At 39.7% G+C, this 20224-nt stretch overlaps 2 protein-coding genes across 2 annotated transcripts in view; one reads left to right on the top strand and one right to left on the bottom strand.

The window, feature by feature from the left end:
• LOC148346993 (medium-chain acyl-CoA ligase ACSF2, mitochondrial-like) overlaps positions 1 to 20224 on the bottom strand; it is a 47581-nt gene that overhangs the window by 14075 nt on the left and 13282 nt on the right. The gene's annotated exons all lie outside the window — the stretch shown is intronic.
• On the top strand, positions 1045 to 19182 carry chad (chondroadherin). The gene is made up of 3 exons (XM_088322907.1): positions 1045 to 1819; positions 10531 to 10694; positions 14125 to 19182. Exons 1-3 carry the CDS (start codon positions 1046 to 1048, stop codon positions 14267 to 14269), a joined length of 1083 nt encoding a protein of 360 aa, XP_088179033.1. The 5' UTR covers position 1045; the 3' UTR covers positions 14270 to 19182.

Raw genomic sequence — 20224 nt, 5'->3', positions numbered from 1 at the left:
GAGTGATAGTAAATGAAAAATGAGAAACAGAGTGAGAGAAAGAGAAGACGAAAACGAGAGAAAGCAATAGAAAAGAACAAGTGATAGACAAAGTGAAAGAAAGAGAGATGTTGAAAGATGTAAGAGAAAGAGAAGGGAAGAGACAGAGAAAGAAAGAACGAGAGGAAGAGAAAGAAGAAAAACAGAGACAGCGAGTTAAAGAAAAATTGAAAGCAAGAAAGCAAGAAAGAAACAAGGTGTTTTTTTTTTCTTTCACAAAGTTTTTGGGAGTACCCTCAGTAGCAAGATGGCAGACAATCAAAAATAAAAATAGATAATAATTATAATGGCAGTGCACCGTTACAACGCAAAAGCAGTTTGGGGGGCAATTCCCCATTTTGGCAAGGTCATTCACCTCTAGAGTGACCAACCTGATAGCTTTTAAAAGATTGTGATCCTGGCCAAACTATTCTGAGAGAATATAATGTCTTTTTGAGAAAGCTGTTGAGTCAGCAAAACCCAAAATGACATGTCAGCTTTTTTCTGGCACTTTTAACATCTGGGTTAACCTACCTGACTGCCTGTAAAAGAGGGCAAACAGCCAAACACACAAATGGACAAACAAACAGATATTCATACTTACATCTCTTTGTTCGTGGGTGATTAAAAAAAAACAGTTAGAAAAAAAGGAAGAAAAAAAGGAAAAGGAAAAAAAGACAGAAAGTAGGTTGAAAACTGCGATGTCATATCAGGCTGATAATTATCATGTTCCTCCTCCTTTGTTAGTAACTAGTGTGTAACTAGTGTATAATGATTTATTTATGTACTAGTAGCAATACTTGGTCTCTTCTCAATCACTTGGTCACGTGCGCAAGGGATGGGAGAGCTTAAAGCTCAAAAGCTCAGCTGACCACACACAAACCTTTACCCTCAGACTTTTAAATACTTTCCCTCCTTCTGTCAAAGGGGTTGAGTGTTCTCAGGATGAGTGGGCAGGTCCTTGGGGAGGGGTCACCGCCCTACACCTTTTTCCAGCGCCGGAGCGTCGACTAGCTCAGTGCACGAGATGCGGCGCGTGAGCTGCCTGCTTTTATTGGGGAGCGTCCTGATGGCCGGGGGCGCGCCCAGCCAGTGCCCGGCCCCTTGCCATTGCCACGGTGACCTGCAGCACGTCATTTGCGACGGGGTAGGCCTCAAAAAGATCCCTCGGGTTTCGGCGTCCACGAGGTTGCTCAACCTGCAGAGGAACTCTCTCGGCGGGGTCCCGACCGCCGCCTTCACCGATAGCGTCGGACTGGTGTCCCTGCACATGCAGCACTGCGAATTGCGCAGCATCGCCGCCAACGCCTTCAAGGGTTTGACCCAACTGGTATACCTCTACCTGTCGCACAACCAGATCACCAGCATCCAACCCAACGCCTTCCGAGACCTGAGCCGGCTTACCTATCTCCACCTTGACCACAACCGCATCGGCGAGTTGACCAAAAGTATCTTTTCGCCTCTGGTTAACCTGTTTGTTCTACGCCTGGACGAGAACAAGCTCCGACAACTTCGTCCCGGTACTTTTACCGGTGCTAAGGACCTGCGCTGGTTGCACCTGAGCGGCAATCAACTGAGCACGCTCCAGTCCGGCTCCCTGGACGATGTGGAGAACTTGGCGGTGCTGCACCTGGACCGCAACAAGCTAGCCGGTTATCCCATTGCCGCTATGAGCAAACTGCGGGTGGTGGAGAAGCTGACCCTGGGCGGGAACCCCATGAAAAGCATACCGGACCGCGCCTTCGGCAGCTTCGGTCGCTTTATGGAGATGCTTCAGCTGGATCGCATGGGCTTAGAGAAGGTCAGTGGGGCCCCAGCCCCTTTTGGAATTCTTTTTTTACTCCTTTTCGAGTCTGATACATACCGTATTTAATCGTGGATAACGCCCATTTTTTTCCACCTAAAGAACCCAAAGTTTGGGTTATCCACGAGGTCAGGCCAGTGACTTTGTCTGATGTGATGTAAGTTACTCTGTAGTCGAAGATTGGCATACACAGTGGATCCCAGTATTTAATGCCTAAAGCACAGGTAACAAACAGGCGGCCTGCGGGCCAAATCAGGCCCGTCAATGGTTTAGACAATATCGGACAGGAAATACCAACAGGAAACAGGACCGAGTCAAAACCCACGTCTTGCGGGGCAGAGGTTCGTTGACGGACTGACAAAGGAAAAATGAGAGCACTGAGTTTAAATAGACGGAAAGCCAATCTGTCAATGAGCCACAGCTGGCGCCACATTGGCGGGGCCAATTGGGCGCCATGGCAACCACGACAACACCAATGGTTTCATACATTTTTTATACTGGATCACTCATTGCATATCCTCTAAATACCATTATATCTCACAAAACTGAATCTATTTCTATGTAGTTTATACGGGGCTTCTGACTTTCTCATAGATCGCCAACATTTTGCATCCACCTTCACAAGGTTAGCATCTTTGGACATCTTGATGCCATGAATATAATAATTGAGATCCTTTTCTTCCTACCTTTAAGATCAATTTAATAATCCGTAAGAAATGGTACGGCTATGCTATCAGGAATATCAACCAAAGAGTCGCTCGATGTTATTGCCGCCATATTTGCTCCGCTTGCGATACATGGATACCCTAACTATGGTGGGCGTGGCTTAGCGCTCGCTGTTGGATGTACAAATTCATTAAGCATTGCACACATAGGATAGTATGCCATAAAACCTTATGTAATAGTGCACACGAATAAATACAGTATGCATTTCCAATTCTATCCACCAGAATTTCTGGTATATTAAGGCACACTTTCAAATGTCTGGACAATGTATGTTTAACGTGAAAAATTGGTAGAAAACTGTGTTTCCTTTTTTTCTCAGCTCAAACTAAGCATTGTAAGTGAGAAACGTTGTCGTGCAGTCATGATAAAAATTAATTTGCTATTTATGTCACGGTTGCCCATTGCCCTCACTTGGCCCCGCCCGTTTGGCAGCAGCTGTGGCTCGTTGCCTGATTGGCTTCCCTCCTATTTCAACTCAGTGCTCTCATTCACTCCTTGTCAGTCCGTCAAAGAACCTCTGCTCTTGCAAGACTTGTGTTTTGACTCTGCCCGGTGTCCTGCTCGTGTATCCAGTATCCGGTATCGTTCCCGCCTGTCTCGTCCTGTCCGGTATCTTGCTCCAGTCTCCAGTAACCGATATCGATCCCGCCTGTCTCGTCCTGTCCAGTGTATTGCACCAGTCTCCAGTATTGGGTATCGACACCATCTGTCTCATCCTGTCCGGTATCTTGCTCCGCCCTCCAGTATCCGGTATCGATCTCGTCTGTCTCCTCCTGTCCGGTATCTTGCTCCAGTCTCCAGTATCCGATATCGATCCCATCAGTCTCGTCCTGTCCGGTATCTTGCTCCAGTCTCCAGTATCCGATATCGATCCCATCAGTCTCGTGCTGTCCGATATCTTGCTCCAGTCTTCGGTATCGATTCCATTCTCATCCTGTCCGGTATATTGCCCCAGTATCCGGTATCGATTCCGTCTGTCCCGTCCGGTATCTACCCATGTGTCCTGTGTCAATCCCATCTGTTCTGTCCGGCCTCAATCTCATCTGCCTCTGACTTCTCTGTCTCACTCCCTCCGCCCAGCGATCGCCGCATCCCTGGTGTTTGTGTTCACACGCATGACTGCCCCATTCCCGTAAAATAAAGCTTGTGTGAAAACGTTACGCGTCTGGGTCCTCCGTCTGTGTGGGCTGTGACAATTTAGTTTTGGAGTATTATTGTAGTTGTATTCTTGTAGTACTTTGTAATTTTTCTGTAATAGAATTATTGTAGTGTTTCTGTAGAATGATTTTTGTCATATTTCTACGACGATTTTTGTCTTATTTCAATATGACGATTTTCGTAGTGTTTTTCGTAGGATTTTTTTATCATAGTATTACTGTACTAATGTTTTTGTTTGTTTCACATAATATTTTTTTCTGAATTAAAGTAAAATAATATATTAGGTCCCTGTTTTTGAGCACTAATTTTTATATTTAGTTAGTAATTTTGTAGTATTTTTGTAGTATTTCTTAAGTGGTACTTTTACAGTAGACACACAAAGAGACAATGAGGACAAAGTTGTTATTGGTAGTACTATATCTACTGTTATAAATTATCTTTATATCTTGACCATTTTTGTTTGGCGGGCTAGATGAGGCTACTCGCCCATGGGCAACTCATTTTCATTCTTTTCTACTTTAAATACTGGATTTATTTGTGTATAACTCAGGTTTCTTTTACCTGAAAAAGAACATTAAGTGTGGGTGAGGGTTATTCACAAGGTTTTACAGTACTGTAGTTCATTACAGTATTGGTGCAATGATTGATCAGATGAAAATTATCGTTGACCACAATGGCAAAACATTGAATGCAATGGGAAATTAACCTGGGTAGCAGCAGTGAGATTGCCGATTCCTAACCCCTGGACCACCAGTTATATAGATAACATACAAAAAGGCGCTCAATTTAAATGTCATCATCACACTATTTTTATTCATGGTACCAGAGATGAATGTTAGAGGATGGAGAAAACAGAAAGTTGTCCTAAAATTTATGAATAACAGCAAAAAAGAACAACTCTTCTGTATATCCAAAGATGAATTGAATAACATTAACTAAATGTTGTGAATTTTATTTTGTTATTGTATTCAGAGTCTTATTCATTGTCAATAAATGATTTTAATCAGAGCCGCTCGTATTTAACGACGTGTGTCACTTTAAAATGTTTAGTTTGAGGCGAGAAAAAGTAAAACTAAGTTTTGTGCTGATTTCTCATAAAAAATTAGGGGAGCACATCATAACTGAGTGTGTGGTATACACAATTGAATACACTATTGGCTTTACGCAATAGACTAGTGTTTTCATTTTTACATTTTAACAACAATAAATAATCTGGACTCGAAACTAGTATATTAGTCTACGGCTGGTAAGTCTTTGTGCGTGAATGAACCACTTCAACGATCGCATTAGATTTCGGTTTTGTAAGAATTTGCCACAGTTAAAACGAGACAATTTTTTTCTTTTTTAATTTTAGAGAGACGAATTCTGTTTCACACGTAAAAATAGCGAGCGTGATTGTAATGTTAATAGGATGGCATGTATCGATATGCAATAATCATTTTTAAAACATATTACACACAATGTAATATTGTTTTCACAAGAGAAATTCAACGAATATTAAGCTTTTCTGTATTTCAGTTTACCAGGGAGACTCAGTTTCAATCAGAATTGTCCTCATTTTATTCATTTGAATAACAGCTGGGGTTAAAACAGGTATACACTGAGTTAAATTCGTTAAAGTCCATTCTCACCTTCAATTTTCTTTCATAAATAATGCTTTCAAAACAAGGTGCTAGCAGAGATCTTTTGTAAAAAAAGTCACAAAAATACTGCAAACAAAATGTTTATGGGTTCAATGTAGCCTATTGTAGTGGAGTAAGAGTACAGTTTCCTCCTCAGAAATGTACTAATAGTAAAAGTATAAACATAAAGTAAAAATGTAGTGGTTTAAAAATACTCTACAAAACTTACTCAAGTAAACTTAACAAAGTAAACGTAACTCCTTACTAACCACTTTTGCAATCACTCGGCAACTATTCACTCACAGCAAGTCAGACTATGTAGAATACCACACAATATGAGTAATCTTTGATGACGTTGTTGTCACGGTTGCCATGGCGCCCAATTGGCCACGCCCGTGTGGCGCCAGCTGCGGCTCATTGACAGATTGGCTTTCTGTCTAATCAAGCTCAGTGCTCTCACTCTTTGTTTGTCAGTCTGTCAACGAACCTCTGCCCCGCAAGTCGTAGGTTTTGACTCGGTCCTGTTTCCTGTTGGTATTTCCTGTCCGGTATTGTTCCCGTTCATTTTTGTCCGGTTTAATATCGGTTTCTAGTTTTATTCCCGTCTATTTTTGTCCTGTTTATTATTCTCTCCGGTTTTTGTTCACGTCTAGTTTGTCCTGTTTATTTTTGATATCCTGTTTCGTTATCAACCCCTTCTGTTCATCCTGTTCGGTATCGACCCCATCTGTCCGATATTTATCTCGTCGGCCTCTGGCTTCCTGTCATTTCACGCCAGACTGCTGCCTAACGTGCATGACTCCCCATTTCCTGTAAAATAAAAGGCATGTGTGCGAACGTCACGTGTTTGGGTCCTGATCTTGTTCTGGTTCATGACAGTTGTCATTATTCTGGGATTGGTCTAACTACAATTTTAATTCGTCCCCCAAAAAAGAATCATAAAATACAGGGAAAACAAATCAAAATAACAGGTATGTGAAGACTCCCGCCCGAGCTGAATACCTATGTGCCGGGCAAAACAACAAAACAGGAAGTGGTCAAGTTGAAGGGTTTGTTTTGGAAGCTGTAGCGACACGCAAGCGCTGAAACGTTTTAAATTATGCGCTACTTTATTTTGAATAACCAACACGTTTGTATCTGTTAATCACTCGAGAGGAAAAGTGAAAGTGCGGGTCCTTGCGTAAGGATTGTAAGTTTGTGGGATTGTGTCGACAGAGCGCGTTTGTTTGTATCGCCGGTGCAGAGGCAACTCTCTGCTTGCCGGGAGGGGTCGGGGAGGGTTAGTGGAAATTTCCAAAAAGTGAGCGGGCGTTTGTGGCATCTGCGCGAAGCTTTTAGCATCAGCTCGGATGTTGACACAGGATGAGAGGAGCCTTTCTTCCTAGGGCAGCAGAGATCTGCGACGGTCGCTACTACAATTTTCTTCTCAATGCTCTCGAAGGCATCACCTTCTAGTTTCCGGGTACTAGTTTCCGCCTATTTCCACCAGAAAAAGCAATAGCTGTGACGGTCGCTACTACAATTTTCTTCTCAATGCTCTCGAAGGCATCACCTTCTAGTTTCCGGGTACTAGTTTCCGCCTATTTCCACCAGAAAAAGCAATAGCTGTGGGGTAAACTAGCATTGGTATCACATGTCTCAATCATGTTCGTGTCTGGTGAGGCAGAGTCAGATTTAGGAATAAATAAACCTACTTCTTATCCATTAATTGTTTGGCAAAGCAAAACAAGCAAAATATAGACTGTAGCATAGTAAAAAACTTAAATTGTCTTACTTTAAATCCGAGGTGTAAACCTTTTTGACTCAGGGCCGTGACAGCAAACTATTTGGATTTTTTTTTTTTTAAGAGTGTTTTCCAAGGTTTCAGGACCAAATTCAAGCACTTTTAATGAACTTTCAAAGCCAATTTCCTCAGTACCACTAGAACAAGAAACCTGGTGTGAATCCATGCACAGCCACAAATGTATCAGCAATTTACAAATGTGTTATTCTGAATGTGTTGTTGCATTTATCAAAGAATTGGATTTTTGGATCTTGAATATTTGTGGATCTGAACATTACTAGTGTTAATATTTTTGAGAGAAATCTCTCCTCATGTTGATTTTTAGTTGCAAGAAGTTCTTCCGTTATGATTTACCATTGGAAAACGCCACCTTAATTTTTTGCATGGCCCATAATAAATGTCCATAATTGATATGTAATCCTTGCACTAATGCACATTTCTTAGTGCCATGTTTAGATGTAGCATGCACCAGTCCTCTCAGGCGAGTCATGTAGGGGGCAATGAGGCTTCATAGGAGACTTGTACAAACTAATGCCAGCTGTCTTTAAGAGGGAAAGAATGCAAGGCAAAGCAAAGCCAGCAGAGAGCAACGTCTGCATTTATAAGCAGACTTGTTGACACACAGCAACAAAGTCAAGCATTTACAAGCACTTCATCTACGATTTAAGCGCTTTTCTATACTTAAAAACACAATATAATTATTCAAGAATTTTCAAGGAATACAAAGTACCCGTACAAACACGGTATATCATATATTTAAAATCAAAATAGAATAAAATCGCCAAACACACTCTCCAGACAAAGCAAATACCTTAGCACATTTCATTTCACTGTGTGATTTTTAATGTTTTTGTAAAATACATGAAATAATAATATTAAGGTCGCTCCTGTATCAACAAATATCCCATAAGTCTCTTTTGTCCTTCATTCTGTGTTATAGAAGGAGAAGAAGGTGCTTAATAACACACCCTGTCCCTTTAACTTTAAGGTCTATTCTCTGAAGAAATAACTATAACAATGAATCTATATAACCAATAAACATATTTTTAACGTTATACGTTATATTTCCATGATGACAAGTAAGAAACAGCCACACCTGCCTCCACCTACCCCTGTCAAAAAGTGAGTTAGAAATAATTAAATAAATACAAAGATAATTTGATATGTACCAAAAAATATAAAAATTGGATAGGAAACACAGTGTAGTAAATCTCTGATCGTATAACTAAATGATAATGACTAAATGAATGAAATTATTTTAATTAGCAAGAAATGATGATTGTTAAAATACATCAAATACATCATAGCGAGTGCTGATAGCCAGTCTTTCATCATTGCTCACTGTGGGGAGAACATGCAGGCATGACTAGACAATGGACAGAACTTGCGATTATGGTAGCAATCGTTAGCACAACATTCCTCGGAATTAGAAAACATAATCTCTCATTTCCTTCATTGACTCTACCTGTGACGGTGTGGGTCACAGTGGATGAAAAATGCGAACTAGACGAGTTTTGGCAAGGTTATTTTCCTCCCGGGAAAATTCCTCGATCCCTCGGACGATTGGAAATCTCGGTGGTCCTAATGGCGTTGATCCAAGACTAAAAATCCAGCCAGGATCTGATTCATCATAAAGCTTCACATCAAGGCCGCGGTTAGGAATCAAATTATCCTTTTGATTTTGACCGTGAACTCATGAACTGTGAAAAACTAGTGATACAAATGGATTTGGGATCCGTTGAATTCAAAAACATCAGAATTGTGTAGTCTTTGTTTATTTGATGAACTTTTTTGTATTCCTCCCTTATTTGAATTGTGATTGGAATTTGAAGTTTGAAGATCTGACACAAAACAGCGGGGAAATGTCTAGCACAGAAAAGTAACACATTGTGCCGCAATTAAGACACTCATTTGCGGATTGTGTCAGCCTTAATCGACTAGCGCAGTAGTCAATATTAATTAAATTTGCATTAACATATGCCGGAGTGCGATATCAAACATTCTCAAAACAAAACTCAATGTATTGTACTGACTGCAAGTGAACTTACTCCCTCCCATCCTTTGCGCACATGACAAAGTGATCAAGGAGACCAAGTACTGCTGCCACTCCATACAAAAGATTATACACAAATGCTTGTAATCTTTCTATTAAATATTTCTTGAATATTTTAGTGTGGCAAGTATTGCATATATTTGTCCTAACGGGCCCAAAACTGTAACGTCATATTAGGCTGTTGTCAATTCGATAACTGTCAGCCCGATCATTATTATGAACCTCTCCTTAGTAAGTAACTATTGTCGGCAGTTATTTTAAAGGTATTCCCAAATTTCAAAATGTGCAAATTTTGCATAAAATCTATATATATTTAATCGGTATGTTCCAATTATTTTCCAAGATAATGCCTTTTGAAGACAGGCTGTCTCGTCTTTGATTTCCTGAGCTGTGACATCATGTGAGGAACACCTGCACCCAAGCAGGCTAGTCACCTTATCTGTTTATGTGTTATGTGTTTCAAGCAAAGTTTTGGTAGTTTATGTGAAGAATGCCTAGGGATTGTGTTGCACGTAAAGCAGTAATGGTACAAAGAAGGGTAAGCATCTAAAAAGGGGCTAGCTGCCAAAAACACCACACGGCGAACTAACGGGGGCTAACCAAAACGATCAACAAAAGATGACTGCAGCTTCTGCAAAAAACATGAGGATAGCTGACCAAAAAAACACGCAGTGAGGAGCCAAGCTAATCGGAGCCAACAACAAAAAACAGCTGGGAATAAACCAAGGGCAAGGGACACAGAAAAATCGCCAAGATTGCCATGCAAACAACACACTGTGTACAGCCAACAAGGGCCAACCAGGAGCAAACAAAACAGAAAGCCCTCGGCAGCCAAACGCTAAGAGGAATTTAGCCAAATTTGCACCAACAGCAACAAATGAAACGCCACAATCTTCTAACTCCAAGCAGAAATGAGCATTATACAAACACTTTTTACTACAATTGATGTCTGTTTCTGAGCTGGCCTCACATGTTCTGTTCATGTGATTTGCCACTGACTTCACAGCTCTACAGCAAACACCACAAATAGTTTCACTTTGAGAATACAGTTTTCAGGTTGCTCGGTGCGTGGAATATTTTGCAACAGCTTAGTTTACAATATTTACATAATTACAGTCTGTGCCTAATTGAAAAAAATATGGTTATTTGGGAATACTTTAAGGAATTTTTTTGTATTCCTTCCTTATTTGAATTGTGATTGTAATTTGAAGTTTGAAGCTCTGACACAAAACAGCGGGGGAAATGTCTAGCACATGACCGAAACTGCACGTTGAAACTGAAATTTCAAAAACAGTTTCAATGTGGAGTAAAATGTGCTGAAATTTCGCCCACGAATTGTTTGATTGTTGTGATGTCGGTGTTTCAGATATCAGAGGAGGCTTTCACAGGCGTGACATCACTCAAGAGTCTTGACGTCAGCAACAACAAACTGCGTTTGCTGCCCCGCAGTCTGGATTTATCATTGGTGACCAACCTGACCATCTCCAACAATCCTTGGAGTTGCTCCTGCCAGCTGGCGCCACTACGCAGGTAGCTGCAAATGCCGAGTAAAGTCACATGTATTAGCCTAAAAAGTCTCAAAGGACTGCACATGACACATTTACAAATACCCCTGATCTGAAACCGACATCAGGGTAGGGAAAAACTGATATGAGGAAACTGAAGAAACCTTGAGAAAGGGCCGCACATGATGTACTTCCCCTTCCAGGATGCCAAGCCCAGAGGTGTCCAAACTACAGCCGGGGGGGCTCTAAAAGCCTACTGAACATTTTACAGTACTAAAAGTATACCTTCTCCCCAAAAAGGTTTTAGAAAGCAATGTTTAGTCATAACTGTAAAACTAATTTCGATCAAAAGTGGACCAATCCATATTTCAGTTAATTAAACCCAACTCTAAAAACTCAAACCCCAGAATGAGGCTGTTTAGTACCAAATGTAATCACAACAAAAACAATGCCAAACGGTGCACCATTTAGTTCACATGAAAAAATGGAGGCATTGTGTATAAAACAAAAATTATTCGCTGCAGTCAACAAAAAAAATCCCATTTGCCCCCCAAACATGTCATTTTTATGTATATACTCTCATTTAAGCCTACATTGCGTATAAAGCGACCTTCTTAAACTGACCCCACCACATATTAAAAGAAATGCGCATCCAAAATATAAACAAAGTGTGTACTAAAACAACAATGATTATCTAAAAGTGTACATGATAAAAATTAAAAACTTGCTACCAAAAATAAAACTATTTGAAACCATTGACTGTACCTATTGCACTACTGATTGAGGACACTATGCACTTTACATCAGATTACATTTTTTTGCCATCATGTAAACATTATTGGAAAACAAATGTGGTGTGAAAATGCTTTTATTATACTATTGATGAGTCCAACTTTGTGGATGATAGAAAGCATCTTCCTCTACCTTCAGTGCTTTTCTGCAGAGCGTTTTGTTCACATGATGGCTTTTAGAAAAACTGCAAATTGAAAAATATTCGTGCATATATACATGTAGGTTTGTTTACAAGTTAGACCGCAATGTTATTATTGCACAGGAAGACACAAGTGGAAAAGGGGCAGGCCGACTGTTTAGCCAACCAGACTGCAGAACACAATGCCCGATGAAATTTCGCAAAGTAGCGAAACCGCAAAAAAGAAAACTGCAAGACAGTGAGGGATTACTTTACTTAACCAATATCAAGTAGATAAAACATGTTTAAAATACTGTATTTTCTAGACTATAGGTCACACTTTTTCATAGTTTTGCCTGAGGTGTGATTTATACTCTGGTGAGACTTATCTCTAAAATTATTGAAACATTATTACCCCGTATATCATTTCACGTGTTATTTTCACACTGAACTGCAAGGGGCTTGTGTTGATAATTTCAACCTTGCTGTGTCGTGTCGGCAAATTTCCCCCAGCATACGTCACTCACACAAATATCACTAAACCTAGAAACTAGATAGATCTATTGTATTTGTCATTTTTGTATGCATGTATATAGAACGAAATGTCGATACATCTGACCCGCAGTTTCCAAAAATATATAAATAATACATATGATGTTAAAACAAGTATCTAGTAAAAAGGGATACTGGACAATAGTGTAAAATGACTGTGTGTCTCATTTTTGGGGAAATGTAATAGAACAGTAAAGCACGGAGAATTTGCACCTTGTATTGAAATCATTTTTGAGCAAGTTGAAAATATTCACTTTGGTGAAATGACACCCCCTCTTATTACTAATCGGGTCATGAATGTTCAGAAGGCGTCATTTAGCCAAAGTAAATATTTTCTGTTTGCTCAAAAGGGAATTCTTGTTTATAAAAACAAATGAACATAAATGGCACCAAAAAGAAAATCATATTCTGCAGATTACAAGCCATAAAGCAGAAAGCAGACGAGAAAATGAGTCTGACATTAGCGATATAGAATCGGAAGCTACAGATTGTTTACCATAACAGTGACATTGGATTTAGAGATTTAGGGTAAATCTGATAGTTTGGTACGCATGTTATTAATGCTAGTGTTGCCTGACTAACTCTTAATATGTTACATTGTTATTCAAATCAAGTCAAGTCAATTCATGTTTATTTGTGACGCCCTTAATCAAAGAGTCTCAAGGGGCTGCCAAGACCACAGATTATTGCAAACCACAGACTATTATGACTCCATCCCCTGATTTAAAACCTAAATTGGTGCAAATAATACACAGATATTGTCAACATACCAACAGAACCTTAAAATCAAAACTTAAGCTAACTGGGACCCAATGCAGGTTAGCTAAAATCGGAGTAATGTGATCAGACTTTCTTGTCTTAGAAGCCTCGCTGCAGCATTTTGCACCAGCTGAAGGCTCTTGATTTTGGACTTCGGGAGACCAAAGAGTAGTGCATTACAGTAATCGAGACGGGAGGTAACAAACGCATCCGACTGAGACAGCATAGGGCGAATTTTAGCAATGTTGCGAAGATGGAAAAAAGCTGTTCTAGTAATATTCTTAACATGTGTTTGAAAGGACAGATCGGTGTCAAATATGACACCTAATTTTTTGACAGAGTCACTCTGGGTGATATTACATTTGTCAATGTTCAGAGCAGTTTTTGAGGATAAGTCACGGCATTTAAATGGACCAATAACTAACATTTCGGTCTTTTAAGAGTTAAGGCGTAAGAAGTTGAGTGACATCCATTCTTTTATCTCAGTGAGGCAGGCCTCCAAATTTCCAGTTTAGTGTGGCAGATTCCTCCATCGTAAGATATAGTTGTATGTCATCTGCGTAGCAATGGAAACTGATGATATACTTGCGAATAATATCACCTAATGGAAGCAAGTAAATGCTGAAAAGAACGGGGCCAAGTACTGAACCACCACCACCACACTACACCATTAAATAACAGTCATGTCAATCATGTATCGTTCGTGTACCGTACAAATTTTATCTTATTTTAAATTGCCTTACAAGAGGATATGTATGTTTTTGGGGCTGGGTTTTACCAAGTACATTTCCTCCAAAAATGCAACTTATACTTCTAATACAAGTTTTTTTCCTTCTTAATTATGCATTTTTTGGCTGGTGCGACTTATAGTCCGGAAAATACAATACTTGGTTGGAAGGCAGAAACTTGGGTCGATTCTCACAAAACAACCCAGTCGGATCAAATTAATTAAAGTGCGGAATTGGACCAATTTTTGATTATCTTTTTGCAAGGTGTAAATTTCTGTAAGTAGTGTTTGAAAATAAGAAAAGTAGATTTTAGTGTTCTTGGGAGATTGAAGTGAAAATAACAAAACAAATGTTTGCACACTGCGCTAGACAAATCGCTGTTTCTGCAAATATAATAAGCGTCTTCATACTTTGTGACAACAATCGTTAAATGTTTTGATTTTGTGGTGAGCATGTATAAGTCCAGTGAAGTGTTGCCATTGTTTTTTTGTTGTGTTTGCACACAGGTGGATGGACGCCAACAGACAAAAGCGAGTGGACGCCGTGTGCGCTTCACCGCCGCCGCAGAGGGGCAAGCAAGTCCGTGATAGCAGCGCATTTGCCACTTGCCGGGTCAAGCCCAAAAGAAACAAACCTTCCGCCCGTCACTGAACAGGTGGTTTGGTGGGTGGCTAAAAGGAGGAAGGTTGCGGGAGTCAACTTCACCGACTACCCATGTCAAATTTGATAAGATTGCAGAAATGAATAACGATGTCATCAACTCAACCCTGCTTGCTAAAATAGCTTATGTCCCTCTCCCATCCGATCCGTCCTTTTGATGACTCTGTCAAATACTCAATCGAAATTCAATTTGCATTAAACTTGATGCCCAATTTTGGTTTTGGGTGAAGTCCCAGGAGACAGTAAGCTACAGTACCCCTTCAAGCCAAACAGTGTTGTATCTGTTATAACCATGGTACAAAGGGTTACTGAAAAACAGTAGTCACAGTTGCTATTTTTTTCCGTTTAAAAGTAATTCAGTTACCCTCCAGATTACTCACACCTAATAGTAGCGCATTACTTTGAGAGTAACTCTCTAGTCACTAATTACCTTATATACTGGCTCAGAAGCCGATCCCCTTAAACTGCTTTAAAATAGCCGCGTAATAAAATAAATAAAGGAAAATGCGTACACCCTATATATATTTCTTTGCTTGTGCAATCTTGAGAGCTGGCAAATGGACACTCAGTCGAGACATCCCATATCCACTTTGTCTCTGAGCTTCACACCACTCCAAGATCTCCTTCTCCATTTCTGGTTACTAGCCAAGACGTTTTCTTTTTTTCTTCAGGTATTGCAAAGATGACATCACAAATAAAAAGACAAAAAACAAGTAAACTTTTTCTGAAGATCCCCGTTGGCTTGATGTTCCTCTATAAGACACGCCCTCTGCCCATGTGCTTCCTACCATCTAGTGAAGAACAATCAAATATGCGCATATAAGCTGACTCCCTATTTTCAGTATTTTATTTTACAGTTTTATATTCGGCTTGGATGAGATTATATAGGGGAGGGAGAATATCTCCATAAGAAAATAATTTGCATACTCTATGCTTGAGACTGCGCTGCCACAACTCTATTTGGTTGTACTTTGTAAATATAAACATACCAAATCTTCGGACTATAATGGTGGATCAAGATTTTTATGACATTGTTATTTATGCAAGAGTATTCAGCATTCAGAGGTCACTGTAAGTAATGATCTTCTAAGAAGAAGTAGCAGAATAGTGCAGTACGCATTAAACAGTATTAACAGTAAAGTTACAAAATGAATAAATAACACGTTACAGTACTCGTTATAGAGAAAAGTAATTGCGTTCCAGGAACGCGTTCCTTTGTAACGCCTTAGTCCTGACACTGGCTGTAGCCATGTTATAACTATCTTATAAAAGTGTTATAACCACAGCCACCGTCATCCGTTGTGGCCAAAAAACATTCAGTTTCAAATATCTTCATCACTACATCCTGATGATGACTCATCTTACAATCACCTTCTGAAAATCGGCAAGACTGTCAGTCATCATTTTCAAAGAGACAATCTTATGTTAAAAAATGTCTACCAAAAAGAATCAGTCTCTTCCCAAGGATGACAAAACATATTACAATCCATTTTTCTCCTTAACCATAAGGACTAGAACCAAAATTCCTGCTGCCCTGAGTTGCATTTCACGTCCTAAGGTTAGTTTCAACAGAAATATGTTGTGAAAAGTGCACTTTTATTTTAAGGTTTTTTGTTTTACATAGTGGGAAGCAGGGCGGCACAGTTCTGAGGTCACGGGTTCAAATCCAGCTACCGACCTTCCTGTGCAGAGTTTGCATGTTCTCCCCGTGCTTGCGTGGGTTTCCTCCAGGCACTCCAGTTTCCTCCCACATTCCAAAAACATGCATGTCAAGTGAATTGGCCAGTCGAAATTGTCCCTAGGTGAAAATGAGTGAACAAATTGTCTGTCCCTGGGTGCCCTGAGACTGGCTGGCAACCAGTTCAGGGTGTCACCTGCCCACTGCTCGAAGATGGCTGGGATGGGCTCCAGCACCCCCGTGACCCTACTGAGGATAAGCGGTGCAGATAATGGATGGATGTTTTACGTAGTGTAAACTGGATGCAAAACTGTAAAAATAAAATGCACTCCCCATGAAATCTGAAAACAAGAATGCATTGTTCTCCCGATTATATATGTATATATATATATATATATATATATATATATATATATATATGTAAGATTATATACAAAATGTTTGCTATCCTGAGTTGCATTTCCTGTCCAGAAATATGTAGTGAAAAGTGCCCTTTTTTTTTGTTTTGAGCTGTTTTACGTCGTGACACCAGGGTGCCAAAATGTCCAAAAAGATGCCATCTCGTGAGCTGAAAATTCTAAAAACGTAATCATGGAAGAACGTATTTTTCTCCTGAATCAAAAGGGCTGTAAACAAAATTATTGCTTTCTAAGATGCATTTCACTTCTTGAGCCTAGTTTCAGCAAAATTATGTCTTACGTAGCGTAACCTGGATGCCAAAACTAAAAAAAAAACGACACTCCATATGAGCTGAAAAAGCTAAAACCGTAATCAGAAGAATGCTTTTTTTCTCCCAAATCATAGGTGCTGGACGCAGAATTCTTGCTAACCCGTGTCCTGTGGCTAGTTTTAGCAGAAATTTGTTGGAAAAAGTTTTCAGTTTTTAGTTTATAGCTTGGATACTAAAACTGTAAAAACAAAAAATGCCCCCACTATGAGCTAAAACCGTTATGATTACTGATTGGAATCACCTGTGCCCGCTCATCTGATTGGCTCCCTGTCCTGTCAATCCCCTGTTGTCAGTCCGTCTACGAATCTCAGTGTATACTAGGCAAGGCTTTTTCGACCCTAACTCCTACCTGTCCCGTTTTTCCTCCCGTCTGTCTCCGGCTACGACTCGTTTTGATCCTGACGACGTCTGCTGTCCCGGCTTACGACCTCTTTTGTCCCCGACTACGTCTACTCTCCCAATCTGGCTTACGACTTGTTTCCGACCCCGACCACGTCTCAGTCTCGGCTACCGACCAGTTTTTCCGTCCCTGACACCGACATCGTTTGCTACGGATGATCCACTTCCGTGTTTGGATCACAATCCGAGTACGAAAGCGACTTGCCTCTCGCGTCCAGCAAACACTGGATCGTAGGCGCAGCCCTTCCTCTTTCCTTAAATAAAACTTGTGAAAACGTAAACCAATTGGATCCTGTTTCCGTTCTGGTCCTGACAAAAACACTAAACACAATCATGTTCTTGGATTTGAAACCTCTTCTAAATAATTTTGACGATCAGGCATTTTGGAATTATTTCAAAGAAAACTTGTATTGATCCTCCACGTGTAACTGTTGAGACGAAAGCAGATCACTTGACTGGACTGGATCCAGCTTAATCAAGGAATGCCCTAGACTTTCCAATTAATAATTCCAGCGGCACCCAGGACTGAAAACTCTTCCGTGACTGGCACACCTGAGTTTTTCCTACCACGGCTACTAAATCGCAGTTAGGTTTTGCCCCCTTCCCTGAATCCCCCTGCCCCATTCCACCGCTGGCCCTCCATTTTGGCAAACCCAGCAGAGTTTCACGTTAGTATCAGCATCACTTTGCTCTTCCACAATTTTGTGATCAGCGCCTCAATAAAACAAAGCTTTTCACCAATTTATTGATCTCGCTCATTATTTGTCAAGGCTTGAGGTTGGTGGGGTTTGGTTCAGGGGCGATACCATCCCAAAAACAAGGAAAAAAATCATCTGAAGCAATGTCTGGATAACAACATAGTGATTACTGTTATTTTAAGACTACAGAGTGCACCTGATTAAAATCTGCATGCTCAGATCCAAAGGTGGCGTCTGTAACAGTAAAATATTCTATTCGCTGACGCCATCTTCTGGCTGGAAACATCTTTGCCGCCTCTGTCAAGCTGCTAGTTTTGCGCGTGCATGGACATCTTTCTCCAAGACGGGCTGAAATAAATTCTTCTTTTTTCATCTTTTTCGGGGGCTGGTTTGGCATTTGGACTGTATTTGAAACAGTCCTTTTCTAACTTTCACCATTTTCATCCAACAAAAAATGATAAAAACTCAAGCATGGATGTGAAATCACTCTCCCCTATCTCCCCGCCTCCTTTCTTCCAGGCGAATGGTGCTCCCTGGCCTAAGTACCCGATGATAAAAGTGAGATAAAAGAAGATAAGTGCGGTCAAAAAAAGATATATAAAGGCTCTTTGAACTCAGTTGGGTTGTCAACACATACGTAATAGGAGAAAGTATTTCATTTTAAACAGTTTAAGGACCAGATTGCTTCTGTATTGTTAATGCTAAATTTATTGAGAATACAAATGTCAAGCTTTTTTTGTATTTTTTTTTTTTTCTGAATATTGTAATCTTATTCCCCATGTTTTTTGGTGTTAATGTGTTTGTATAAAAATGTAAAGTGTATTCATTTTTTTCTTCTTTTATCTCTCTTTTTCCCTTTAGTATTGTATTATTCTTGTTTCTTTTTTCTACTTTTGTTTTTTTCTCTATTTTACCCCTTTTTAAGTCATTCCATGCGTAATGTTACATAATAATTGGTAATGTAGGGATAAAAGTAACAAAAACAACCTGAAGAGCAACTGGAAGTCCCATCTCTTCAGGTCAACTCCGGTCAAAGATGTTACCGTGGTGTTTCGTATTTGCTTCGAAAATTTAAAATAGTTTGACATACAACTTCCTTTTAAAGTAACAGAAATAGTTACTTTCCCTGGTAAGTAGTTACTTTTAATATTAAGTAATTCCGTTATTAACTTTGAGTTACAAAGTTACATTTTGGATGAAGTAGTGAGTAACTATAACTAATTACTTTTTAAAGTGCCCAACACTGCCTGACGTTGACGCCAATGATACGGAAAGAGAAGTTGAGCATTTTTGATGAATATCTTCCACTGCTGTTTTATTCGAATGTATAAATTGGGGACTTCTGTGGCAAAAAAGTTGAAATATTATGAGAACATTAATAAAGTACTGTCAAACTTCCCATTTTGCTCCTGTTATGTAAAACTATATGAATAATATTGGCAAAAGGAGAATAATTTCTCTCTAAAGGCAGCACCGCTTTGGATTGTATTAAGAGCGCATGCATTATGAAAAGGAGCAGCTCGCCGTTTTCCTCTGTGCCACAATGGAAAAATAAAACAATAGGTCACACCATATTAAAAGTAGCAGTGTTTAAAATATAGCAAAATGTAGCTGTTTGTAAGCAGAAGTCCAGTACATGATAACAAGATGACATATCATGAAAGAACATGATGAAGTTAAGGAAATCCGACAGCTACTAATATGTTGTTTATTTCTTATGTTCTTAAGTTTTGATTGGGGCTTAATGTTCGCCATAATGTCGAACAGATGACATCCAAAACTATAAACTTAAATCATGCTGAAAAATCCATGAGTGTTTGTTTTTCCTATCAATACATCAAATGAATTATTATTATTTTACTATCAATAAACTGATTAATTGATTTGAATAATATTTGAAAAATATGGCGGCAGTGACTCAGGAGGTAGCGCGCTTGTCTTGGGAGTTCGAATCCCGGCTCCTCCATGTTACATGTTTAAGTGTCCTTGGGTAAGACACTGATTCTCTAATGCCCCCAATAAGCAGGTTAGCATCTTAAATGGCTGCACGGCCGCTATTGGGAAATGTGAAGCACATTGTAAAGCTTTGGGAAGTCTTGACTTGAAAAGCGCTATATAAATGCAGATCATTTCATTTCATTTCATTTCATACTTCTAGAGTTAGAATTTGGCAGGTAATTGGTGTAGAAAACAAAGTTATTTCTTCAAGTCCAAAGACGTTTAAAGAAGGGAAGGCCTCAGTTTCAGCAATTTGTGTAAAAAGATCTTTAAAAAATGTATTTTGGTTTATCAACATTAAAATGGCCAGTGTGTATTATTGACAACTAGATGTCACTGTGTTGAAGCCTCCCGACCTCTCCCCAGATACCTTTTCCATTAAAGGTCGGTGCTGCGTCTTGACATCTTCGTCTCAAACCAGAAGCACACTCACACTAAAACTA

The sequence above is a fragment of the Urocampus carinirostris genome, chromosome 19 (genome assembly GCF_059441175.1).
Source record: "Urocampus carinirostris isolate Australia breed hairy pipefish chromosome 19, RoL_Ucar_1.0, whole genome shotgun sequence".
NCBI classification, from domain to species: domain Eukaryota; kingdom Metazoa; phylum Chordata; class Actinopteri; order Syngnathiformes; family Syngnathidae; genus Urocampus; species Urocampus carinirostris.
Note: the sequence above shows the minus strand (reverse complement) of the source record. Positions and strands in the feature narration are given on the sequence as shown.